Source organism: Daphnia carinata, chromosome 1 (assembly GCF_022539665.2).
Source record: "Daphnia carinata strain CSIRO-1 chromosome 1, CSIRO_AGI_Dcar_HiC_V3, whole genome shotgun sequence".
NCBI lineage: Eukaryota > Metazoa > Arthropoda > Branchiopoda > Diplostraca > Daphniidae > Daphnia > Daphnia carinata.
Genome location: NC_081331.1, coordinates 2,075,119 through 2,101,229, shown reverse-complemented (window position 1 = coordinate 2,101,229; position 26,111 = coordinate 2,075,119). Strand labels below are relative to the sequence as shown.

Below are 26,111 nucleotides of genomic sequence, written 5' to 3'. Positions count from 1 at the left end.
AAAAAGAATGGAACCGAGAAGTGCCCACTCTGAGTAAAGCGAAATTCGAAAATATTTTTTCATGCATTTCATTAAGTCCAAACAATTTTGCTTCTAGAGGAGTATGTATAGCCTTGCTGAAGGATATCTACCTGGCGGTCATCACAAAACGAAATATCTTGAACTGACATCAAGAAGCGTAAATTGTTTGACTAGAGCGCGTAATGCATGATGATTAAAGTGCTTTTATTGTTTTTCTAGCATTTTCGTAGCAACCGTCTGTCACGCGTCTACTCCGTATCTAGTTGAATTTCGGAAGCGTAATCATCCAGGTGTAGCCCCGCGATGACAAGGGAAAGATACTTTCCTCGTAATCAAAGTTCATTAGGACAAAAGCCTGGCGGTAACGAGAGTTGGAATCAGAACAATGGAATGGCTGAAATTACTGACGAATTCTTGCGTAATACGTCTATACATGGACTGAAGTACATAGGAGAGCGAGACAGGCCCGTTTTCGAAAGGTAAACAATTTTCTTGTTTTGTTAATATTTTCATATCCAAGTATTTGATGCCCTTCTATGTTATACAGGATATTATGGCTGTCACTTGTGATCGCCGGTTGCTGCGTTTCGGTATGGATGTGCTATCTGGAATGGACTAAGTGGAGCGATTCATCGATTTTAATTACCCGCGATCCGACAGTGATCACACACAACCCAATGAACTTTCCCGTCATTACGATGTGCAGCACTAACAAAATCTCTGAAAAGAAATTAGCTTATGTACTTCAAGAACCGAAGTTGTTACTGCATTTGGGCTTATGCCTAGACACCGCCAGCCAATGAAACTAATTCTGTGTTTTGTATAGGTATAGTTGGATGAATTATTCCTCCTTGGTAAAAACAATTCGTTACATGACGAAATTTGATGACCTGTTAAGCGAAGACGAAGATGATGGCTTCCAACAACTGCTTCAAGAGCTCACCGAACATAATATCAAAATTGCAGATTTAGTTGAGGTTGTCCGTCAAGTGCGACCTGCTTGCAACGATATGGTTGTGGATTGTCAATGGTAAGCCAATTTTCTTTACCATAACATAAACTTAAATATCGTGCCCTCATTTTAATTCTGTATTCGTGTTACTATCAAACCAGGAAATCGAACATTGTTGCTTGTGAGCGTATTATGTCTCTTAGGCCAACTGATGATGGTTACTGTTGCTCCTTGGTTGTCGCCGCTCTTGACAACGATGTTGAAAATAGGTTTGTTATTAAGTTTAGGTGTAAAAACAATACGTTCTGTCGCATTTAAGAGATATCAAATTTTTATCACAGGTCGAGTAGCACTGTTTACGATTATGGTGTTCATTCCGCTTTACGAATCATACTTGATCCTAACTTGAACGACAATGCCCTCAGCCCTGTCAGTATTGATGGTTTCAAGGTAAAGTTTGTGATTACGTAAAACATTTTCATTGTAAACTTTAATAAATATCTCGCCGTTTTGTTCTAAGATTCTGTTGCACAACAAAGATGAATTTTCGGACGTGATTGAACGCGGATTCATAGTTGGATCAGGCTACGAAAATTTTGTAGCTCTCAACAGTTTTTCAGTCAGCTACACGCCAGCTGTCCAAGCAGTATCTTTCGAACGACGTCAGTGTTATGTTGACGGCGAAGGATCCCTCAGGTACAGCCAAAATGTTAATTACACGCGCTCCAGTTGCCTTTTCGAGTGCCGCGCTGAAAAAATTCTAGAAGCATGTCACTGCTTACCTTATTTTATAAAAGGTATAATAGAAGAAAGTTTAGTGAATGGATACCTCTCAATAGAATAAGCTGATTTCTTGTATTTTCAGTAAGCATTCCAGCTCCCACCTGCAAACTACAAGCCTATCCTTGTGTTACCAGTGTCTATGGTTTGCCGACTGTTGCAAATATGCGAAAATTTTTATGAAAATAATTTTTTGTCGATAGTTCAAGCTATTTTCACGGCACCAGTTACTGCAAACTGCATGTGCCCGGCAAACTGTAAAGACCAATGGTTCACAACGGAAATTTCTTCAGCTCCGTTATCTCCTACGGGATTTCCGGCAACGAGGACTTTCAAGCGGATATCCAAAAATAAAAATATGGACGCTAATTACAGGTTAACAATTGATTTTGAAATTCTATGTATTTTTACTAATTAATTTCTTACAATGGCAGTGTGAAGCTGATTGGCCTCCGCGTGTTCTTCAAATACAACGCTGGTGAAAGTTTTTCGATGGACGCTCCATTCGGCAACAAAGAACTTTTAGGTAAACACTAGAAAATCATTTTCTAGCAGAAATAAATAATGTTAAAAAAAATATTGTGTTGTGAAATTTGTTGACAGCTTCCGTTGGTGGTATATTGGGTCTTTGCCTTGGCTTCAGCATCATTAGCGCAATTGAACTGTGCTATTTCCTGTGTTGCGATTGGTGTTTTCGCCAAAAACGGAGCATGCCGAAAACCATTGCGAATTTGGCGATGAGCAACCCAAAATTGCTCAGAAAACAGGGTCGGCGTCCACCTCCAGTAATCAAAGTTTTACCTGATTCTACGGTAAATTAAATTTGTGGCATAATCTTCCAAAAAGCATGGATCATCCCATGTTTTGTTTTTATTCCACTTGACAGGTGACAACCATCGCTTGGCCTGACACTATTTCAAAATGAAATGTAACCGTTGCAAACATTTACGAATTATTTTTAAATTTTTAATGTAGGAATACAATCAAGGTAATGAACTAGAATATTCAATTTAGCGGTGCCACATGCCTCGGCTATGGTCAAACTTGTGTACTCGTCAAAAGCCATTACGGAATTGAAAAATGTTTGACACTTCAACACGCACTCAGTTGTCTAATAAATTAGAAAATTTTAGTTTTGTTAGGCTTCCCAACGCCTCATGGAACAATGTATAATAAACGTCCACGTTCAGCAATCGCATCGCTTAGGGGCGTGACCACCGTACGCACATGGAAACAGACTACAAGTAAAGTTACACCAGCAAAGGTAGGAAGCCTTTTCACTGACTAACTAATTGTTTGCTTTTGCCGGAGAAGGAGCAATAGATAATGTTCTGATTGTTTATTTGCTGAGTTTAATTTAAACGATTTTTTTAGACTCATTGTATCAGTTTACGAATTGCGCATGCGTTGATAAGAACGCATGCGCATCTTTAGGTTACCTAATTTGTGAATGTCATAATGGAAATTCGATGGCTATGCTGAATTCGCTTATCTGTTACTAGTGAGCATAAACGCGAACGTAATCAACTTGCAAAGCAGAATCGTCTGCGGATGACTGAGACCACGTAGGATACCTGAATGAAGGTAAGATTAAAGCAGAATTTCAATAGTAGTGCATTCTTTTGAGGTACCATTCATCTTTCTTGTTCCAAAATGAGCTCATGGGCGTAACAGGTGACGACTTGTTCCATGGTTTGGGGTACGGATAACTGGCGCAGTTATCTTGAAATAAGTCCCCACCCACCGCCACATTAATGGCAATGAAAAACTGTAAAACCATTTACCTAAAATTTCGTAAAATTCTTTTTTAGATTCAGCTGCAAATCAATTATTACCTCTTGGTCAAATGGGGCCATTATAGTGCCATTAGCCCAAGGATTATGATCTGTGTTATGAAATCCAGATAATCCCCAAAAACCAGTTTCTGGTGGCTGTATGGAACCCACGATCTGATCGTCAACAAATGTATGGAGTCCATTTGGATTCCACTCTAACCGATAAGTTCGAAATTCAGAAGAAAAGCTAACGTTTCCCTGAGCTTTGCTATTTTGCAATTAGTATTACAATATTAATAATTTTTAGAAAATTTTGCAAACAATTTATTCTTACCTCATCCACGTCATTGATCTGGCATGATTGATGTCTTCGCTAAGACCCCATTCTAAGATGGATTCCATCACATCATTGCCCATCGATTGCCCTTGGCAAGTGAAGTTGTCATTCCCTCTGACTGATACTAAACCTATATAGCCTGATAACGGCCAATCACCGTAGACATTATTCGCTGGCATTAGGGATATTTCTAAAATTATTATCCAAACGGAAGAAATAGATTTGATCAAATCGACAGTAACTTATGATTAACAATTTATTCTTTATTGGAACATACCTGGCCACAGCCAATCGCCACGGGGCATTTTTGCTCGAACTTCCAGTGTCCCATAGGTAAAACTAAACTTTGCTTTTGTAACTAAAGCAGCTGACTGGATAGGATTGGCTATATCAAGATTTGCTTTGCTGTGCAAGTAATGTATTAAATTTAAGAAACAATTCATAGTAAGAACAAAAATATATATATATTTATACTCACAGTACGCATCCTCCACCCACAGCCAGATTACAGCCTTCTCTCTTAAGGTTGAACTTGCCGTTATGTAAAAACTTTTCGCCGAAACGGTCTGTTGTTAAAGTGGGTTTAATGAAGAGTTTTCCGTCTCTAATAAAACTGAGTACACAAGTCTATACCGTAAAGACAACACAAAAACGAAAGTATGTGTCAAAATGTTACACCTGTTTTCTGGCCGACGGGTGTAATATTGAAATTGATTTTCACCCATTCGATAGGATGTGACAACATGCTCCCATCTTTCCATGGAATCAAACTCCTCATTTAACAACATTCTTCTTTCGGCAAAGAAAGTTGGGATCATGGCGATTACGACTACGAATTGGGCAGCCAACCGTAGAACCATTTTTTAACGAAAGATCTCCTGTGTGGTAGAAGCGAAACTAACGCTTTACTATTGGTAGGACTCTATGTCGTCCCAGTTTTGTTGAAAGCGACAAGGATGACAAAACTTCGTAGAAAACTGCATTTTCTTTTGTCATTGCAATCACGTTTAGGTATCAATCACGTGATTGAGATTGCCAAACAAACAAACATTGACGATCATATTAAACCAGAAAAATCCTGAAATCTGCTCAGCGCAATGCATTACCGATGCCGCTGCGATAGTGTTAAATGCAACATTAACGTCCACGTTGAAATACCATCGAATAACGTAAAGTAATCAACGGCAGGATGCAGGAGTTCGTATTACTATACACAGTAGCTACACTTGATAGATGTCGAGAGCTGATCTAGCCACCAGATGAAAGCATGTGTATAAAAGTTGTATCACTGCCAACCGACAAAATATTCACGTCATCGTCTGCTTAATTTTTCGGATTCATCCCAGCCACTGTTGGAACACTAATTTGGTAGTAGCAATTGATTAGATTGTCACGTTCACCAAAACACTTCGTAGTGTTAAAAAAATTCACAAATAAATGAAAGCACAATCTTATATTCATTAGCATGAAAACACCATTGTTTGACACATGGAGGACTTTACCAATTGAAGGGTCCTACATCTAGAGAAAAATTTCAGCATATCCACGTGTGTTTGGAATGGCTTCCCTATCCTAGTGCTTTTATCGCCTTACGCAATGCATTTCGAGCTTCAGGGGGAATTTGAAACCTTCGTGGCCTTGGGACCGAATTTGCTTTGGGTCAGTTGCCATTAGCATTCGGATAGCACAGACGTTGGCAGATTTTGCTCTGTAACACACTTGCTGCTTGTAAGCACTTTTTAAAACAATAGAGCGAATGCTGTTTTCGTTTGAACTCACGTGTCGAGTTTTCATTTGTGGCAAGTAGAACTAGTTGGGCAAACAAATGGCGACAGCTGATCAGGATTCGTCATCAGAAGATGCTGGCGAATTGCTTATTCCTTGCAGATTGCAAGATCAGTGTCGCTGCTTTAAAGAGGAAGAAAACGTGGTCGTGACGAACGTTTATTTGAAACATGGAAAAATTTTCAAGTCAAATCATAGGTAAGCAAATGATTTACTTGCACGTTTTACAAACGTACATCGCAATGTTGTGTTTTCAGTGAGCCAGACTGCTGTGATAACCCAGAAAGTGCTCGATGCAGCAATTCCGTCTTAGGAGATGCTAATTTTGATGAGAATGAAATTATCAAAACTACAAAAAAAAACAATCAACAGTCTACCAAAGTGGAAAGCAAAAGAAACAGTAAGCTTTTTATCAGTTCTTTGAATGATTGCATCTTTATCTACCTAATGCTTTATCTTGTTGATGCTGTGTATATCTATGTATATGATTATCTGTTATTATATATTTATAATTTGGATTTAAAATTTTGTTTTGGGTAGAGAATGCAAATGCTGACGTGCGTAAACGAAAAACGACTTCCACGGCTAAAAAAATTCCAACAGCGATTCAGCTTTCACCAAAAAAGATTTACTGCAATTAAAATTTCAGGTCCAATTTAAAATCTACGAAGACCGCATTGCAGAATTGAAACTAGCTACGGATAGAGTAAAAACATCGAAGGTAAGTGAGGAAAAAATTGATTGTTATTGAAAAACACGTCCTCGCAGCTGAACGTGTTCATCTATCATCTATGTTACAGGAAAAGGGCAAATCCAAATCGAGTAAAAGCAAAGAAAGCACGCAACATATCACCATCATAGAATCCAAGATTGAAGAATTAGAAACGTTAAAGATTACTGCTCAAATATATTTCGAACGTGCCTCTTCCTTTATGGACTCCGACATCCGCAAGAAACGCGAATTATTTCGACTGAATTCACCTCTTCCAGCGTTATCTAAACGACAAGATTTCGAAAAATCTGTCTGTGATCATCAATTTGTTGTTGTTATGGGACAAACGGGATCAGGCAAAAGTACGCAATTGACGCAATATCTAGCCGACATGCCTCAATTTCAAAAACAAATTGTGAGTTAACGGGTTCTTAATTTTTACGTAAACTATTGAACGTTTACCGTTTTTGCTTTATTTTACAGATAATTTGTACACAGCCAAGAAAAATTGCAGCTCTTACTTTAACACAGCGAGTGGCATTTGAGTTTGCAGCAGGCGAAGAAACATTGGAAACAAAGAAATGGGTTGGCTATCATGTAGGAGGGGACAACCAACTTCACTTGTCCAATCGCATCCAGTACATGACTGAAACCGTGTTGCTTAATCAGCTCACACAAGCTGAGTAAGGTTTCATAATTACAAGTTTTTATTTAGATCACAAAGTTGTGCTAAAAATTTCCATGTTCTACAGGGTGACAAAAGAAGATCCGTTCCGAAATTGCGGTGCGGTTATCGTAGACGAAGCTCACAGCCGCACAATTACAACAGATGTTTTGCTTGGAGTGCTCAAAAGGAAAATCCACTTGTGGCCACATTTAAAAGTGATCGTCACTTCGGCCACGATTGACACGAGTTTGTTTTCAAAGTATTTGAACGACTGCCCTGTCATAGAAATTCCAGGTCGACTTTTTCCCGTTGAAGTCATTTATCGTCCGTTTGATCGAGATAACACAAAGATCGTTGATGCTGTAGTCAAACAAGCAATTGAAATATGTAACGGGCACCAATCGGGGGATGTTCTCTGTTTCCTCACAGGACAAAACGAAGTAAGTGATCCCGGTGTTTGTTAAATAAGCAATGGTTATCTATAACAAGAGTGCTACAATTCAACAGGTGGAATGGGCGACTCAGAAGTTTTCTTCTTCTATCAAAATTAATGCATCCAAGACAAAAAAAATTGTTGCGTATTCCTTATACGGGAAACAGACACCCGAAGAGCAACAAAAGGTCTTCCATAAAACGCCAGACGTCCAAAAAGTTATATTTTCCACCGATATTGCTGAAACGTCTATCACGATCGACGGTGTGAAATTCATTGTGGACTCCGGCCTTACTAAGAACCTGATATTCGATAGTGCTCGCAACATTACGAGCCTTAAAGTAAAATTATACTTATTCAAATGGGACATTGAACTTTGCTTACTTCTTATTTTTCATCAGGAAATGATGATCTCCTCCGCTTCCGCGGAACAGCGCAAAGGAAGGGCGGGTCGAACGGCGACCGGCACATGTTACCGGTTGTATAGCGAAGATGTATATAATGCAATGGCAAAGTACGATAAAGCAGAGATCTTCCTACGCCCTTTAAGCATCACTGTCACCTTACTAAAGGTACATGTATCGTCGTTAGAAAAAAAAAAAATAGTAAGATGTTTCGTAGCTAATACTTGGCAAATTATTAGGCTATGCGCGTCGATCCACGGGATTTCCATTGGCTAGAGAAACCCGATACAGCCGCTTTGGAAGCAGCCGAGGAAGAATTGAATCTGTTAGGAGCATTAGATCACCAGGAGAATTTAACTCCACTTGGTCATCTTATTGGGGATCTTCAGATAGATCCTGGGATTGCTCACATGATCTACTACGCTTGCTCTAAAGGCCTGGGTATGATAACCATGTATTTAAATTTAGCACCAAGTAGCGTCCCTATTAATTATTTGAATGTTCACACACGCGTGCAGGTAAAGAGGCTACCCTTCTGGCCGGATTGTTTTCCGTGACGAGCATGGTATTTTGGCGTGGCGGTGACGATGAAAATCGTCAAGCTTCTGATGAAGCCAAGAAGCACTTTTTCACTAATCGGGGTGACATACTCACTAGTCATTTGGCCTTTATGGAATGGCTAAATAAAAAAAAAGCTGACCGGACATTAAAAAGTAAGTTTCAAAAATAAATTTTCTAGTAAGTTCTCAGAAACACTTTAAAATCTATTTCAAACAGCTGCCAAAGCATGGTGCATGGAAAACTTTATCAATAATAAAGCAATGAACATGGCTTCGTCAACTTCTGAAGAAATTCAGTTGCATTTACTGCGGAACGCTCGCCAAATTTGGAGAAAAGCCAATCAAGATCGTAAGGCGACAGATGAAGAACTACAGCAACTTATCGCCCAAGCTTTCATTTTGAACGTAGCCTATCGAGTCAATAGAAACTATGTGGGCCTAAGAGCAGACACGATGACGTACATCCATCCTGGTTCCGTCTTCTTTGATGAAAAAGAACTTCCTCAAGTAAGAATCTGACGGTCGCTTTTTCATCACAAAACCATCGACGTTAACATGTTTCTCCTTTTTCAAGGTGATAACTTATCAAAGTATTCTACGAACTTCCAAAACGTACGCTACTCAGTTAACACCTATTGACATGGAATGGATTAGAGAAGAAAACGGAGCACTGTATGCACTTTATGAAGAAATGGCCTCTCAGGTCAACATAAAAGAAATTCGGGTTACTCCCGTTTCTCGTGGCATTCTGCATTTCATTCTCGGGCCTGCTAACCGTAACTTGGACGAACTCAATCAAGAGCTCGACTGCCTAGTTCACGGTGACTACAAGAAAGACGCTCTCGTTGCTTGGTGCAAACCAAATGCTGTCAATTTTGTTTATAGGTATCTTCTTTACCGGTATAAATGCGTTTGAAAAAAGTTGTTTATCATAGTGTTTTCGTCACAGTGAGCTAACACGTAAAGTTGCATCAAGAAAGAGAGAATTGGAATTGGAGATAAGAGAAGATCCAGTTATTGGAGAGACCCGTATCGTTTGGGGCTGTGGAGGAGAAGCCAGGCTGCTGCTGTTTCGTGGCAATTACATCGGCCTCAACTTTAAAAATGTGCCTAATGCCTGGAGCTTGTTAGACGTTGACATGATCATCCGCCAAAAATGCAGCCAGTTTACTAAAGATTCAGTCCGAAACCTTTTCTTTTTGTCGAACAATGCCGGTGAAAAAACTAAGACTGCCCGAGTTGTTTTCGACGATCCTCAAAAAGCGTCCGCTGCGTTGAAAGTGAGTGTCATTTGATTTGCTTAAATTCCGTCCATGTTTTAGCTTCACCATCGTTACAGGAGTTGTCCGCTGGTGGTGGTCTTCAAGCAAAGCTGGAATTTTTTCCTGCACTTAGCAACTATCCATCAGTTTATAAAGAATCTGAAGCTTGGCTGAATATCACTTTTGCTATTGCTCCATCCCGGAAAAGTGCCATTGTTCTTTACAGCTCCCTGGAAGATGCAAATCACACAATACGTAATAGTGGCCTTAATTTTCGGCCCACAAAATTTAGCGACACGCAAAATAACGCTTTGCGAAATCACTGTCCAAAAGTAGACGGCGGATTGTTTATCAAACAAGCTAACCCGTTTAACGTTACAATGCGATACGGTCTCTACGCTAACCGGCTTCCGGCTAACTTTGATGAAGTGGATCTCGAGCGTCACCTAGCTAGATACGGATGTCAGAAGCCCTTGTACGCCAAAATCGTTCGGGGGGCCGAAGGCAACTCGATTTCAACGCAAGAATCAACTCTGCTGCTGAACTACGCCAAATCCAACCAACTTTTCCCGTTTTCGGAAAAAGCTGTAACGACTATTGTTCGTAAGGATGACAAACGGAAGACAATCTCCATTCGCGCCAGATACGAATCAATGGACCAAATTGAGATGATTTACGTATCTCAGTTATGCGCCAATCTTCATTATGATCAGCCCGTCAGAATGAAAGCGCAAATCAAAACAAGTGTCAGAATGGAAAAAAAATTATGGGAATTTCGACAACAAGAAATTGAAAATTACCTGGAACTTCTTAAAACGAAAGATGTTACATGCAAATTAGAAACCAAGTCAGAATTTCACGTGTGGCTGCACCTTGAAGTTCCGCGTGCGGGAAATATTGATGAGGTTCGCAAGAAAATAGATGATTTCCTTCAATTTGAGTTTTACAAGAACGCTGATATTGAGCTACTCTTCACGCACTACGGCCGCAAACAAGTTGCAGCCGTTGACGTCCGGCCGTGTTACCTCAATTCAAATTTTACTACCAAAGCGATTCGGATTTACGGCAACGAAAGAGAGAGGCAAACAATCAAGGGAAAATTAGACGCACTTGTGCGAAATCTAAAATTACTTTGCATTGATGTTACCCTGATTGTTCGCAAACCTAGTTTGAAGCTCGTAACAAAGAATTTGACTACATACCGTAATAATGGATTAAAAGACGAGCTTCGATTGTCATATAATCGTCTGTACGCGACTGGAACGGAAGAGGGTATCGAAATGCTGAAAAATGTATTGAAAAATCATGTAATTGAGCCAAGAAATGAAATCGATATCGGCGAATGCGGACTGTGCTTTACGGAATTGGTGAACCCGACATGCTTGCAGGTGGGAAATATGGATTTGGTTACAATATATGTATCTTTCTGTCATTTATTTAACTGGCTTATCTTTCAGATGTGTGCCCATAAATTCTGCTCTGAATGCATTCAAAATATGGTTACACACGAAACAATTCCATACCCAATTGTTTGTCCGGCTGACGGATGTAACACTAAAGTTTGCTTGAAAGACATTCAAACAATCGCTCCAGTTAGTGTCCAGGAAAAAATTGGCGAGGCAGCAGTCAACGCATTACGTCGAGATCCCACGTTTAAAGAGAAATATCGTTCATGTTTCAAAACTGGATGCGAACAGTTAGTACACACATATCCTTTTGTAATTTCGCGCGTTGCAACTAAAGGTGTAAACTTTACTTCTAATCTCATTTCAGGTACATACCCATCACGAAGGCGTTAACTAATGAAAAGGAGCAGGTTGTTAGTGGTGGCGATGCAGTATTTTGCGATCAGTGCAATCTTTACTATTGTTGCACCTGTTCTACCACCTTAAAGAAGCCAGTTGAACGCCATAGGGGAGCTACATGTTCTGAACGCCAATTGGGCGAAAACAAAGATGTTCGTTGGCATCGTCTTTACATTTTAGACGAATTGTGTCTGCTGCGATGTCCACGTTGCAGAACGGTGAAACAAAACAATAATATGTTGTAATGTCACCAATAACTAACAGTGAATTTTATTGCGTTACATCGGCAGGCTTTCATTGATTTTGATGGCTGTTGTGCCCTTTGGTGTTCCATAGCACACTGTAAAGCGGCCTTCTGCTTCTTCTGTTTGGAAGACTGCGGCAGAGATGCCCACAGTCACGTCCGGGATTGCCAGAGGAATCCCTCTAAAGGTACCTACCACATAAATGCATCGAAAAAGAATACGGTACACAAAGAATCACGGAAGAGAACTATCGTGCAGTATCTCATGAAGACTATTGACGACCGTGGACTGCGTTCATCTGTCCTTCACTCTATCGAAAAAGATCTAAGAGATTTGGAAATTGTTATCAGTCCCAGTGAAGTGAATCTAGTCGGTTTCACACCATTTGTCGATACGGCCAAACATCGCAAGCACATTTTGGATGAAATTTGTACTTTACGGTGTCCAGGATGTCATACGGTGAGTCACAGAATGCCTAACCTAAAACATTTCCTTCAAAAACTTCACAATTTCTTTAGGCATTTTTCGATTACGAAGGTTGTTCAGCCATTCAGTGCTGGAATCCGCAATGCAAGACCCATTTTTGCTTCTTTTGTTTCGAAGATTGCGGTCCTGGTAATGACCAAAAAAATCACGCTCATGTCATCAAATGCCCAAAAAATATTGTTCCCGGACAACTGCACACGCCCTCAGATAAAATTGACGTAGTGAACTGCAAACGCCGTAAGGAAGGAATCATTGCATATCTGATGTCACATTGTTCAGATGTGACTGAACGACAAGCAGTCATCGACTCAGTGTCAGTGTATTTGAAAGAGTTAAAGGTTGTAATCACCCATGAAGACTTGTTAACTCGAGTGGAACCGATCCGTCCCATTCGTCCACCTGAACCTGTCAGACGCGTCCCAATAGCAAACTACCATGCTGTTGTACCACCACAAAGACTCCAGCCAGCTGAACCTGTTCGACATGCTCCAGTTCTGAATTACTACCGTGTTGTACCACCACGGCCCCTTCCAGCCGAACCCTATAGGAGAGCTCCAAACCTAAACTTTAATCCCATTGTACCACCACCACCTCCACGAGCTGAGAATCGAGAACGACGTCGGGAAGAAAACAAGTGCGTTTTTCTTTAAACCTTATGCATTTTAGACAGCAACTTTCGGTAACTAGCTTTAAAAGAACAAAAAGAAAGGATTTTTAATGTCCTATTCCAGGATTGGCACAAAGGAAGTGTATGTGCCTTTTAACGCAAGTAAGAAAATTTCTAGTATGTTCCTTAGTTTGGGGTGCTTTTTTTGTCCGTTAAACTTTGTCAAGTTGTGAAGATGCCAATCATTTTATAGTTTCCTACTTTGATTAACTAAATCAAAAACAGCTATTCAATGGGCATTATTTTTGTATTTTCAATTTTTATGCAAGAAATTAGTTAATCAAAATCGCTGAAGAATCTTTATTTTTCCATGTGAAAAACAGCCCAATTTTCTCAAAAGTCATTCAGCAATGTCAAAACAAAATTCAAGGTTTGTGAACGAACCCGTGCAGATGCGGTGGAAGTGCTCGGGGGTTTGTTTGAGTTTCACTTTGGATCCGGCCACAATGGCAGCTCAATGGTAAAACCGTTTGGATTGTGTAATCTAAATTGGAATCAGGATTCTCTGACAAACAAGACTCGCCATGCGGTACTTGAACATCTGTTCAAGTGCTGTAATACCGAATCTGTTAGCGATGCCAAGATGTCCTCCAAAATCCAGCAGGATCCGCGCAGCATCCGTGTTGAAATGTCTAATGGTTTTTCGCTAGCAAAGGTTCGACCTGAAAAACAAGTTTAACTGTCACCATCACGTTAGCGTACAAAAATTCTTCTCCTTCAATATGTGGTGTCTTTTGTTGCAGTATGGAGGAATTATCGGACAGTAAGGGTTCCTCTGTATTGTTACTCATCTCTGAATCATCCTGTTCCTCGTCCAACACATGCCACGGATGGCCACAAGAAGTGTAGTTACACGTTCGTTGTGCGAAAGAACTACATTGTGTGTTGCCTCGCATACATCCGTATCCCCGATTTCGTGCAATTCTGATACTGAACCGAAGCTGACTGCCACAGAAAAATTATTCATGGTACTCCCAATAGATACCACGGTATTTCAAGTGTTTAATCAAAACAATGGCAATGAATCATACAGATTGCAGAAAGTCAAATGACAAATCCTTTTGGGCTCGTCGACATTTTCGTCAATATTTTCACACACGATTCACTCACCGAAGCTAATTTTGGAAAACGAATTTCTAATTAAATATGGTTCACTAACTTAAAACAAAAGTATTCAAAGAGTGTTCAACGAGATGTAATCTAATGGATCAAAGTCAATTCGAAACATTGTTGTTCTGTAGCAAGCCAATGAATTTTTCTCGTTGGGCTTTAATTTTCATTTGCCTGCCACGATAACCATGTAGCTTTTTGACATCCTTACGAAAAAAGAGTGCCATTATGGTGAAATCCATAAACGGTGTTCTCTTTAATCTATCGTTGTGCGTGACAAGAACTCGTTTTTGAATATGAAAACAGGACATATTGATATGTAACTGCCCTCATCGGTCATTAAGCCATCCCTCATTGTTCTTAGTACACGTTACCTAACTTTAAATTTTTTTACACGAAGCATTGGCTGTTTTTCACAAGTATTTTGTTCGTGCAAGTTTTTACCTAAGACTATTTCTTCAGTGAACGTGGTGTTTCACTGGGACGTTGAACGATGTTTTTTCAGTCATTTTTATCCGGAATCCTTATCTGTTTTTGGAACCGAGCATTGGAGGAAAACAGTTGACCGCATAGATTACGGCCATAACTCATATCACAATCTTACCTTGGAAATATCTTGTTTTTAGCCTTAAATGGAACGTTGGATAAACGTTAAAAGTTCAGGTTCTCTTCTTCAGTAGGATTTTGTGCTATAAAAGGAAAAGCTCCATAAAGTCAAAAGGCAAAGGCCAGATAAAATCGCGTAATTATCGTTAAGTTTGTTTCAGAACATTTCCGATATCTTTTTTCATCAAGCAACGGGCCTAAATCAAAAGATATAAAATTCCACCGATAGGTGGAGTCCGCGTCGCCAGTGACGCTTGTTCACATCCTCGCACATTCCCTACAGGCGTTCGTATTCGAGCAGTCTTATATTCACTGCAGCGTGTGTATGCATGTGTATATGTGTGTGTGTGTGTGTGTTTTAAAAGTAACTGGTGTGTTTGGCAGTTAGCAGTGACGAAAATTCCTAATCTCGACGCGGGTTTCCGAGCTCCACTCCCGTTTTTGAAAAGCTGCAGTGACTGTCGTAGCAGAGTAACAAGAAGAAGCTAAACCGTTTTTTCCCTTCTCGAGTGTGGTGTGTCACTGTGACAACGATGCAGAAGAGCGGTAAGCTGTTGTCTCACCAGTTGCATTTTTTAGTTATAAAAATTTCGAACGAGTCTTGGTTTGTTGTTGTTAAATGGTACAATGTGTTGTACGAAAAAGGAGAAAAATGGATGACTGGACAAAAGGATAGAATCTTACAAGTATGTGCAACTTGTCAGTGGCCTTCTGGAAAGCCTTCACTTTTGTCTGAGAGATCCATTTTTGTGTTTTTCCACACAACTAGCCGAACCTGGGCGTTTTTAAGGGTGGGGAAATTCGAGATGGCGCGGGAGGGTCGAAACTGGATTCCGACATTTTTCTCTCTTTTGGCGTGTCGGTTTTTTGAATTTTTTCATCGGACTCTTGCCAATGTTCACGCCCTGATTGAAAACTGACCCCAAAACTCATCTTTTTTTATTTATTTATTTATTTATTTGTGTTGTGAAATCGACCGACATCATCGCCCCCACGTGGTTCCTCGTATTTAGTGGTAAGTTAACAATCCCCCTTTATTTTTAAATTTGTTTTTGGTGAATTTCCACTGCCGATTCAAAGCGAGTGTGGTAAAACAAGGGAATCTGTGTTGGTTTCTTATGTACCGCTAGAGGCGCTACTGGTACAAACTGGCGGCGTGTTACATGGCGCGCGCTCTCGATCCCGCCGGTCAGTTGAATCGGAACGGCCGTTCCGACTTCAAGTCCCAGGCAAAAAAAAAAAACTAAACTAAAACAATTCTTTTGTTAGCAATATTTTAAAATCTGAAATATTCTTTCGTCATATCGGTGCGCGTTTTCATCTGGTGGTGTCATAGTGAACTAATTTTCAGTTTCTGCTCTCAGTGGTGAACTGTGAAAAAGGCCTCTTTTCGTGTGTTTTATTGTCTTCTAAATTTACTACTTCTGTTGTTGTTGCGGCTGGCTGGATACTGTCCGGATTTCCTGCACAGGTGTTGTTGTTGTTGCACCGAATAGAAAGGGGTTCCGTTGAGGTGTGTGTGTGTGTGTTGACCGTGAAGAATGTGTCTGGAAGGAATCACGGTACGAGAGGGGAGGGCAGGGTTGCGAGAGAAAAAGTCATCATCGCTATTCTTGGCTGCGTATTTTTTGTTTCTTTTTCTCTTGGGACTATGCACACACCTTTTATCACGATCCGCAGGGTTGCCAGATACTACTATCCACTTGAGATGTTAAACATGTATTCATAAAGTAAAGAGAAAAAATGAAGAAAAGGGAATAGTTTTTATCTTCTTGTTGATGTTCAAGTGCCCGAGTGCGCAGCGTAGTGGTTTCTCTCTTTATTTACTTCTTTTTTTTCAGTTTAGGAATGACCGAATTCCATATCGTGGATCAGTTGAAGTATTTGAACTTTGGCCAAGGATCGGCGCATCAGCGGCAGACGACGCAGAGTCTGGGCGACGCTGAGACAGAAGAGCTCGTCTTCGTTGTACGTCAGACGAGGGCTGCTGCTCCCGCCATTATTGAACGTTGACGACCTTTAAACATAAGAAAAATCACGATCCTTATATGGATGCAGGTTCCTTTCTTTTTATTAGGGTTTTTTCTCCTTCGCAGTTCCTTATTTTCCATTCAATTGGATTTTTTAATTTTTTTGGGTGGTTTTACTACCTATGGTGGTGATGATGATCATTCGGTCCACCTCCTCGAAGGTAGTCTGAAGGTGTGCCAGAACGAGGTGGACCGACGTGATGGTGCGCATCTGTTTCTTCGATGATGACCATAGGGTAGCACTCGGCCGCCGCGGCACTTTGTTGATCGAAGCCGGGCGAAACCGGTCCGTCCGTTTCGTCGGACGATGTATGGTTATTATCACCTTCAGACTGTCGTCCCAAGATTAGAAATGGGTCGATGATAAGCCGCTCGTTCAAACATGAAAAAGTTTTGCGTTGATGTTTGTTACCTTGACGTGTTGTTGGCGGGCACCTCGCGTGCTTGTACCATCGCCCGTCGCTTCCTGCTGCCCGCCGCCGCCGCCCCCACGGGCCTTGAATTTAAAGCTTGAGGGTCAAAAAAGAAAAGAATAGTATCCATAAATGAATATTCTATTGATTATTAACGAAAAAAGTCGCTACTTTAATCTCCTACCAAAATCTATTTTTATTTTATGTTTGTGAGCATTATCAGTAGTAAACTGACGACCGTAATGGCCATGAGAATTCACCAAAAAAAAGTCATAGGAACGGTAAAGAAAAGTACCGAACGGCGTGGGGGGATGGCTTCAAAAGAAAATTGAAGAAAAACGTGTAAAATTACAAAGTCGTGCTTTTACCTGCGGTGTTTGATAAAATCCTGGATGAAATGCATTTGGGAGGCTAACGGCCAGTTGCCTCCGCCTCCTGATTTGCAGCCGTTGGTCTGCTGCGACTTGCGCTTGCGCTCCCGCGTGTACCGGTCCCGCAAGTAGCGCCAACGGTGCTCGCACTCGATGGCTATCAAAACGGAACAAAAAAGAACTTTTCTGAATGGTTTCTTTCGGAATAAAAAACAAACAAAATTTGACAAAGACAGGTGTGGATGGGGGCGAGTAGTGCTTCGTTCTCTCCCGTTTTTATTATTATTGGGAAAGAACATTTTACGAGTCGTTAGATTTTTTCCTAAGAAAACCAAACGTAGGCATGGGGCCAATTTTTTTTTGTTTCTCTAAAAAAAAAAATTTTTTCTCTTAAATCGATACATAATCTTGTTGACCGTTGCGACAGTTATCTGATCATCAGCGTTTCCCACTTGAGTGCCCATTAACCAAGTATTTGAGCCAAGTGTATCGAGTCTATCGGTAACGCCAGTTTTATTTATTTTTTTTTTTTTTATAGAACAGAAATGTTTTGTGAGAGTAGAGCGCATGCGCAACCCTTCACTCCTCCCACCCGTCGAAACACGCAATGGCGGGTGTTCTCTACGTAACGGTAAGGACAAGACCAGACGCAGACAAGCGGACGGGAGACTTTACGTAGTTACAGTGGACGTGGGCGGCCGGTTAGCAACCGGCCGAATAGGGCCAAAAAAAAAAGGAGGGGATAGGGAGGACAAAATGGATGTAAAAGTTGAGTTTCTTACCGGACATGCCGACGTTGTTGGCGATTTCTCGCCAGACGGCCGCTTTGCGATCGGCGTCTTTGTATTCGGTTTCGCGCGGATCGTAGAGGCAAGAATGGTCGCGAACGTGACGGATGATGAGTTCGTCCGGGAAATTGGTGCCGGACGCGCCGCTGGCACCACCACTGGCCGCCATCTTGAGCGACGGATCGCAACTGATGGAGCGCGCGCGTCAGTGAGAGAGCAAGAGAGAGCGAGAGAGAGAGAAAGAAAGACGGGGGGCGACATTGAGTCGCGAGTAAGTCGGCCCCCTCCTCCCCCCTCCCCCTTCACCTACTTCCATCCGCGCGCGTCCGGTCGTGTCGCTTCGGTCGCGACGGCGAGAAACGCAAACGCAGAGGGTCGTTAACGGACGCCAGGGGCCTCCGTCGTTTCAGACCGGCACACGACATTTTATTTATTTTTCTTTATTTATATTTTTTTCCATTAGTTGTGTTATTTCTTGTTGTGGGGTGTTTTTCTTTACTTTGACCAGATAATTTCCCAAGGGAAAATTAAGTTAACGGAATTGCTGACACACACACACATACAAAAAAACGTAACGGAAGAAAAGTTCGTTAGTTTGTATAAGAAAAAAAAACCCCTTTTTTTTTACATGAAAGTGGGGAAAATAATTTCATTGACGTTCGAGTGTTTGTCTAGTTCAGACCAGTCATACTGACTCTCTTTTTTTTTTCGTTTCTTTTTTTTTCTTGACATCAGGATAGAAATTGAAAAAGAACGTGATCCGGCTTAGTTTTTACGCGTTAAAGCGAACGCCAGTTCATTAAAGTGAAGATAATATTCGGTTCAAACAAAAATACCCAACTGTTCCCGACATTTAAAAAGGAAAAGCAAACAAAACCAAAAAGCTGTTGGGAATGCACGTCGTTGTCGCGCCGCGTGAATTTCCGTCGCCTGTTGCTTCCGTCACGCACCTCCCCGTCAACTCTGTTGGTCGCGCGTCGTTGATAAGTGGATAAACACACGCAGAGAGACGTATACACACACACAGGCACACACACACACAAACCGACCGCCCGCGCTGGTCCAAGCGACTTGTTTATTCTCTGCGTGCATGTGTGTCGTGCGGATTGATGTTTTTCTTCGTTAAGTTTTCTTTTCTGAATATTTAAAACATTGGGTGGGGATTGTCTTGAAAAGTGACTCCATCTATCGAACTGAATCGTTACCATTTCGACGAGAAAAATGACTAGTGAGCAAGCAGCGATGATTAGCAGTGAAGGCACAGCTGCCTTAGTGGCTTCGAGACGAGAAAGACTACGCCGGCCGTTGCCGAACCCGCCGGAACCGAACCGCGGTCCTGGCGGTTCGCTTCAGTCAAATGCGGCAGCTGCTGCAGCTGCAGCCGGCGTCCGCGGCGTCGTAGCCAGTCGTCTGGCGGCCATGGCCTCGGCTGGATCTTCAATTAGTTCTGTGACATCATCATCGTCATCAGCAGCTCTATCGTCAAGCAATTCCACATTTGCTGCGGCGGCAACCACAACAACGACGACAACCAATGGCACTAGTTCCAATAGTAGCGATAATGGCCTTCCGCACAAGCTGACCACATCGTACAGTGTCGATTCGAATTCGCGCATCCCCAGCTATCGATTGTCTAGCCTGGACCGGCTGGCCCAGCGTCAGCGTCTGTTCGAAGCCACGACCGCTACGTCGGTCCAGCCCAACGGATTGCCCACAGCTCATCCTCCTCCTCCTCCTCCTTCTTCTTCTTCCTCCTCTTCTTCTTCTTCTACAACTTTCTCATCCGCCACTAATGTGGCAATCGGAGAAACACACGCCGTAAGTCTTTCTCCAAACCAACAAACTGTGTCCTGTTTTGTATCAGTGTGTCTTATGTTTCGCTTTTGCTCTCTTGGTTTTTGGTGGCCGGGTAACTTGAGAAGGCGACGCGCCATTTTGACCCTTGTCGGAATGGGATCCCCAACAGTTTGGGGTGTCCTTCCTTTCTCTCCTCCCCTTGTCTGTCATTGCTGTGTGAGTGTATGACGATCCGGCATTGCGGATGCGCCATCCTGTGCTGCATAATATAGCGGTGGGCTATTGATTTATTTACGCTAGTAGGCAAGATAGGGTCCCTTTCGTATTAAGGGTCCAACTTACACACCAGAACTTGATGATCTCCGGATATGGTGTGTTGGGTTACCCACACCAGGAAAAACAACACCCAACACGGCCCTAAAGGAGTTTTTGATGATGAGTCATTGCCATCCGCTGATTAAGAAGGACTGTCCAACTACCAAATTCTTCATCATCTTTGTCTTGTAGTTGAAAAATTTTTTTGACACGCCCCTCTAACTCAAAGATACGCAGATGACCTCCATGTGTGTGTGTTTAAAAAAATATATATATGCACCTTTCTAAAGTTAGCTGCAACAAGGGGGAAAAAAAGAAGGAAGGAAAAAAAATGTTAACTGCGTCCGGAAATGGAGGAGAGCGGATATCATCCGTCTCCGAGTTGAGCGTTTCGAGTTGTCGGGGAGGGGGGAGGCAAGATGTAGAAAAACGAAGGGTCGCTACGCCATTGTTGTTGTTCAGCATCCTATGAAAATGACTCTCTTTCCTCCATGTCTTTGCATTTTCATTTTTAAAAATCATTTTGTTTTTTTCTATTTATTACATTAAAGAAAAATGTAGGAATTCTATTTTCCGTGTCTCGAACACGGCGCCACCCTTTTTGCACTTTTTTGTTGTAAGTCTTCCAAAGACGAACCCAAAAAGTATTGTTTAGAATTAAGAATCCGAAAAACAGCGACTGTTTGCGTGTCTACATTTCAATACGTAAGTGGGGTTTGCCTTGTCTGTTTAGCACATCAACTCGCAGTTGTTGTTGTTGTTGTTGTTGCCATTAAAGGAACAACAAAACAAAAAGAGAAACGCTGCAGCCTTTAGTCAATATGGGCACAGGAAGAAAAAAAAAATAAATAGGAAGGACACTCTGGAGCACACTAGATGGAGTGCTACTGCATTTCGAACTCGACACCGATGTGTCTGTTTATCGATCGGCGTCTCTACGAGCGTTAGTCAAATCTCTTTTTTCTCCCCAAGACAACCGGAAAAAAAAGAGGGGAGATTAAAATAGAATGCATTGTCGCCTTTTAACCTTTTTTCTTTTTCAACGGGTTAACCCGTTTGTTGCATTTTTGGTTTGCCTGTTATCTTCCGTCTTATTTCATCATTATTTTGGTTGAGAAACGCCTCCCCCACTCACACGCAGTTCCCATAATAATAAAAAGAAAAAGCCTGCGGCAGGGACATGGTTTTGGCAGCACGTCGAACGAATCCTCGGATTAGAGAAACGGACACGGCCCTGTTTTTCTGTGCATATACTGGCGGGCCGAAGTTACGGAACCGACACAGTCCCATTTTATTTTCCAAGCAATTGTCCCTGATTTTGACCACCCAGATATTTGCTTTTTCCTGTCAGGATTGCTTCATTTCTAGTTTCTCTTCTCCCTCTTTGTTTCAAATCAAGATAGGAAGTTGGTCCTTTACGTTTACAAGAACAAGTTTTTTTTTTTTTTTTTTTTTTTTTTTTTTTTTTTTTTATTGTGTGATGTGTACAGCTGTCTGAATGTGTTTGTCTCAAGATTTTTTTTTTTTTTTTTTCATTTGATTTCCGTTCGACAGTTGCAGAGCAAACGTGAAATGTTCTTCAAGAGCGAGACACTGCCAGCGGGAGCTGGCCTGGCCGGCAGTAATTCGGCCTCCACTACGAATAGCACCGGTGCCACGCCCGCCTCTTCAGCAACTGGTGCTCAACAGCCAGTAGGCAACATCGCTTCGCTCAAGGAGAGTTTATTAGCCAACAAGGAAAATCACACGACAACAACGATGGCGGGTGGACCGCAGACTTCGTCGTCTTCAACAACCTTGACTGGGAGCATTAGTAATAACAGCAGTCATGGCAGTGTGCCCGGCTTAGCCAATAACAGTACCGGAAGCAAGGTATTGTTTTTTTTTTCTTTTTTGATGGATGAAGGGAAAGAAAATTTTGCCTACAATGAAAACATTTCAATTCGACAGGTGGAGGCGTTGAAGCGGGAATTGACGGATGACAGTGGCAGTAGCAGCCGCGTTGTATTACGTGATCGGCTAGCAGAAAAGGGTCCGGCACCCAGTCCACCGGTCATCAACAAGACACGTGAAGTGGATTATGTCGGATTTGCCAAGTATGTTGTGATGGACATTCACTTGTCATACGAACTGCCAAAAAAAAAAAGGGCTACGAGATTGGATTTCATTTAAATTCAAAAATCTTTTTGTTTTGAATTGATTGGATGTGCGTGATCATTTTCCTATTTTGTTTCTAGTCTTCCAAACCAGGTGTACAGACGGGCCGTCAAAAAAGGATTCGAGTTCACGTTAATGGTCGTCGGCGAGTCAGGGCTGGGCAAGTCAACGCTCATCAACTCCATGTTCCTGGCCGACATTTATTCACCCGAGTATCCCGGACCGTCTCATCGCATCAAAAAGACGGTCCAAGTATGTTCCTTTTTTGTCTTGTGTTTCTTTTTTGTTATCTACTAAACTTTCTTTGTGTTTGTTTGCTAGGTGGAACAGTGCCAAACTCTTTTGAAAGAAAACGGAGTTAATTTGACACTGACCGTAGTTGACACACCCGGATTCGGTGACGCGGTAGACAACAGCAATTGGTGCGTGTTTTTTTTTTTTCTTTTTTCAAAAAGATAAATTTCAGGTTTATGAAAGCATGCATTTTTCATTTTGATTATTTTCCAAACAATGTAGTTGGCAGCCGATCGTGGACTATATCGAATCCAAGTATGAAGAGTACCTGAACGCCGAATCGCGGGTGCAGCGCCAGCCAATGCGCGATAACCGCGTTCACGTCTGCCTCTATTTTATCCAGCCGTCGGGTCACGGTCTCAAGCCGCTCGACATCGAATTTATGAAACGACTCCACGATAAAGTCAACATCATCCCCGTCTTGGCCAAGGCCGACACCATGACGCCTGATGAGTGCACCTATTTTAAAAAACAGGTTCGGCCATATTTCTCTATTGACAAGTTGGTTGGGCTTTCTTTGATTTAACGGATGACATGTTTAACTTAAAATCTTTTTCTTTGTTTTTCTTTTGTTTTGTGTTTCCTTTGTTTGAATATTGAAATTTAAAAGAAAAAACAGGTTCTCAATGAAATTGCTCAGCACAAGATTAAGATTTACGAATTCCCCGATGTCGACGACGAGGAATTGCGCAAATCCCAACGCGCTCTCCGAGATCGAGTGCCCTTTGCCGTCGTCGGGTCCAACACTGTTATCGAAGTCGACGGCCGGAAGATTCGCGGACGACGCTATCCCTGGGGCGTCGTTGAAGGTATGATTGCATTGTTTGAATTAAAAAAAGAATTCGTTTTGATCTTCAAATTGGCATTTTTTAGTTGAAAACATGGAACATTGTGATTTCATCGCTTTGCGAAACATGTTGATCCGGACCCATATGACAGATTTGAAAGAAGTGACAAACAATGTGCACTACGAAAACTTCCGCTGTCGCAAACTGGCGGGTGTCGGAGTTGCCGCCAATGATGGAACGTTAGGCAAATCTAATCGGATCTCTAACAAGTTAGTCTTTTCGTGTTGTATTTCCTGCTTTTTTCTTCCCCTATTGGAAAATGAAAAAGGAGAGCATGGCTTCTTGAATTGTAGTTGGCACCGTATAAACACGTTTCTTTTCTCTGAGTTAAGTATAATCTGGCAATTTTCTCCAGTGCATGCTCTCCTTGGATAATGAGCCCGTTTATGATGGTTTGGTAAGTCGTTCATCAACCGGAGGCTCCTTTCTACAGAAAAATAATAACCATTATGTCGATGGCACTAATCAGAGGCTCATTTATCTTCTGCCTCTTCATTAGGAACCCGTTGGCGCAAATGGAGGAGGAGCGAAGAGATCACGAAGCCAAGATGAAGAAAATGGAGCAAGAGATGGAGCAAGTCTTTGAAATGAAAGTCAAAGAGAAGACGCAGAAGCTCAAAGACTCTGAAACTGACGTAATTACCACAAATTCAATTAGATATTTTCTTATTTCATCCTTACACTTTTTGTTTTATCTTTTCCTTTTCCATCGTAGTTGCAACGCCGACACGAGCAGACCCTCCGTTCGCTTGAGGCCCAGAAACTGGAATTGGAGGAGAAGCGCAAAGCTTTTGAGAACGAAAGGGCTGCATGGGAGAATGCTTCCGGCCTGACGCTGGAAGAAATGCGTCGACGCAGTCTCGAAGCCAACTCCAGAGAGTAAGTTTCGCATTCTCTTTTTTTTTCTTTTTGGGTATGAGTTCTCTTTCTCTGTTTCTATTTCTCTGGTTATTCAAAAAAAAAAAGGGTCGGATTTGGGCGCATAGGAATTTTTTGTTTTATTTTTATTTTATTTACCAAGCAATTTGCCTTTCGGGGCGGATTCCTTTTTTTTTCTTTTCTTTTTTAACGGGGACGGGGATCCCATAACTTTTTATGACGTTATTTAGCCTCGAGTTGTTGATCAATCTTTACTGGGCTGTTTATGCAGTACGTAGATATGTACATTTATTTGTTTTTGAAAGACTCTTTTATGGTTTTCCTTAACTGGCTGCACTAACTCACTCACTTTCACTCGCTCGCTAAAGCCAATACTAAGCATCAAATAACTACATAAAACCCTGAAAAAAAAACGCAAAGAAAAGAAAAAAAAAAGAAAACGGTGAATGCATATTAATATTACAATTAGGGGATTGTCCGGCGCTGATCAGCCCAAGCGCTCGGTCAGCGGGGCGGCGATCCGTTTCAAGCGGTCGCTCTCTTTGCGCACGGCCAGCAAGCCCGAAACCTACTCCCAACAACCGCCAGCCGCTAACCAAGAATGCAAACAGCAATGAGAAATTCGCTCACTACTTATCTGACTGCCAAAAAAAAAGCAAAACAAAAAGAAACAACTGATGATGCATTTCGTTTCACATAATATTTAAAGAAAAAAAAATTTTCTTATTATTTTTATTATGGGGTCACTTTCTCTTTCCCTTGTTCTCATTTTTGTTGTTTCTCATTTCACACACTAGAAATCTTTCAACGGTAACGCATGTGGTTAGGCCATTTCTACTTAACCATATTTTTATTAAAAATTTTTTTCTTCTTTCGGAGTTCATTGGGTTTTGTACAAATTCTCACGTCTGTACTTGCTCTGCAAAGGTGAACAAATGAGAAAGATCAAAAATTATTTTACGAATAGGCAATCTTTTTTGGCTATCGGTCGTTGAGCACACAAAAGAACAAGAACATTACAGAAATCACTTAATTAAAAATTCATTTAGAGCAGTTTTGTTGCCATAAACATTTTTGTTAATATTTTTTGTAGTCATTGACTAACCAAATGCCCCCTATCTTTGCAGGCAAGTAGACGGCAAGGACAAGGAGAAGGTGAAAAAGAAGAAGGGACTCTTCTAGGAAAACATAAAAAAAACTCTAGATCACACACACACACACAAACACACACATTCTATTCTTTAATTTAGCTTCTATTCCTTCTTTTCCTGCGCTGTCTCTATCTTGCTCTTCCTTTGAGAAATCAAGCCGGTCGTGTGTCCGCTCGTAACTGTGTCCTGTTTTTCTATTTTCTGTGTATAGTTTTTGTGTCATTCTCGTGTCCCGTCTTTTTATACCTTGCGGGAGTAATATTCTTGTTTTCCTTTTTTTTTTTTTTTTTTAAATTTTGAACGTCTTCTACCTCCCCTCCTTCATCATATTTTTTCTCCCCCCCCCCACCCTTCTTTCGCATTATGTGAGTAAATGGAAAAATACTTGGGCTTAAATCTTTTTTTTTTTCTTTGGTTTTCATTTGGAGCGTTTTTCGTATGTAGACTGGCATTCCGTCTTC

General features: G+C 41.4%; 5 protein-coding genes across 9 annotated transcripts; 3 read left to right on the top strand and 2 right to left on the bottom strand.

Annotated features, from left to right (window-relative positions):
- The first annotated feature begins 19 nt into the window (after nucleotides 1-19).
- On the top strand, nucleotides 20-2,749 carry LOC130692586 (pickpocket protein 28-like). Of its 2 annotated transcripts, XM_057515730.2 has the most exons (12): nucleotides 20-178; nucleotides 241-500; nucleotides 569-778; nucleotides 848-1,051; nucleotides 1,135-1,242; nucleotides 1,315-1,423; nucleotides 1,494-1,770; nucleotides 1,839-1,898; nucleotides 1,957-2,128; nucleotides 2,188-2,279; nucleotides 2,357-2,565; nucleotides 2,640-2,749. In XM_057515730.2, exons 2-12 carry the CDS (start codon nucleotides 325-327, stop codon nucleotides 2,676-2,678), a joined length of 1,656 nt encoding a protein of 551 aa, XP_057371713.1. In that variant the 5' UTR covers nucleotides 20-178; nucleotides 241-324; the 3' UTR covers nucleotides 2,679-2,749. The 2 variants fall into 2 exon arrangements, with proteins under 2 accessions (XP_057371713.1, XP_057371714.1); XM_057515731.2 differs by having other exon boundaries at nucleotides 20-500; nucleotides 569-761.
- Nucleotides 2,750-3,077: 328 nt separating this feature from the next.
- LOC130692595 (beta-1,3-glucan-binding protein-like) lies at nucleotides 3,078-4,749 on the bottom strand. The gene is made up of 7 exons (XM_057515742.2): nucleotides 4,544-4,749; nucleotides 4,344-4,478; nucleotides 4,143-4,270; nucleotides 3,863-4,055; nucleotides 3,589-3,796; nucleotides 3,385-3,521; nucleotides 3,078-3,327 (listed from the first exon to the last, which is right to left on the bottom strand). The coding sequence occupies exons 1-7, from the start codon at nucleotides 4,723-4,725 to the stop codon at nucleotides 3,252-3,254; spliced, it is 1,059 nt and encodes a 352-aa protein (XP_057371725.1). The 5' UTR covers nucleotides 4,726-4,749; the 3' UTR covers nucleotides 3,078-3,251.
- Nucleotides 4,750-5,613: 864 nt separating this feature from the next.
- LOC130692190 (uncharacterized) lies at nucleotides 5,614-13,116 on the top strand. Its single transcript, XM_059497101.1, has 18 exons — nucleotides 5,614-5,848; nucleotides 5,908-6,120; nucleotides 6,254-6,371; nucleotides 6,451-6,777; nucleotides 6,846-7,045; nucleotides 7,115-7,469; nucleotides 7,537-7,803; nucleotides 7,864-8,034; nucleotides 8,106-8,307; nucleotides 8,385-8,579; nucleotides 8,644-8,933; nucleotides 9,001-9,311; nucleotides 9,376-9,706; nucleotides 9,766-11,076; nucleotides 11,146-11,384; nucleotides 11,462-11,711; nucleotides 11,784-12,197; nucleotides 12,257-13,116. The coding sequence occupies exons 1-18, from the start codon at nucleotides 5,691-5,693 to the stop codon at nucleotides 12,872-12,874; spliced, it is 5,970 nt and encodes a 1,989-aa protein (XP_059353084.1). The 5' UTR covers nucleotides 5,614-5,690; the 3' UTR covers nucleotides 12,875-13,116.
- A 1,776-nt stretch (nucleotides 13,117-14,892) lies between these two features.
- Nucleotides 14,893-26,111, top strand: LOC130692581 (septin-7-like). 4 transcript variants are annotated; one of them, XM_059497532.1, is made up of 12 exons: nucleotides 14,893-15,160; nucleotides 18,950-20,027; nucleotides 21,876-22,193; nucleotides 22,272-22,417; nucleotides 22,559-22,730; nucleotides 22,800-22,900; nucleotides 22,995-23,247; nucleotides 23,392-23,581; nucleotides 23,646-23,829; nucleotides 24,120-24,255; nucleotides 24,336-24,499; nucleotides 24,969-25,173. In XM_059497532.1, exons 2-12 carry the CDS (start codon nucleotides 19,431-19,433, stop codon nucleotides 25,114-25,116), a joined length of 2,409 nt encoding a protein of 802 aa, XP_059353515.1. In that variant the 5' UTR covers nucleotides 14,893-15,160; nucleotides 18,950-19,430; the 3' UTR covers nucleotides 25,117-25,173. The 4 variants fall into 4 exon arrangements, with proteins under 4 accessions (XP_059353515.1, XP_059353516.1, XP_059353514.1 ...); XM_059497531.1 differs by lacking the exon at nucleotides 14,893-15,160 and adding an exon at nucleotides 15,877-16,078 and having other exon boundaries at nucleotides 18,945-20,027; XM_057515719.2 differs by lacking the exons at nucleotides 14,893-15,160; nucleotides 24,969-25,173 and adding exons at nucleotides 15,879-16,078; nucleotides 25,627-26,111 and having other exon boundaries at nucleotides 18,945-20,027.
- Nucleotides 15,889-18,713, bottom strand: LOC130692609 (transcription factor Adf-1-like). The gene is made up of 5 exons (XM_057515756.2): nucleotides 18,204-18,713; nucleotides 17,419-17,578; nucleotides 17,050-17,146; nucleotides 16,758-16,969; nucleotides 15,889-16,624 (listed from the first exon to the last, which is right to left on the bottom strand). The coding sequence occupies exons 1-5, from the start codon at nucleotides 18,376-18,378 to the stop codon at nucleotides 16,450-16,452; spliced, it is 819 nt and encodes a 272-aa protein (XP_057371739.1). The 5' UTR covers nucleotides 18,379-18,713; the 3' UTR covers nucleotides 15,889-16,449.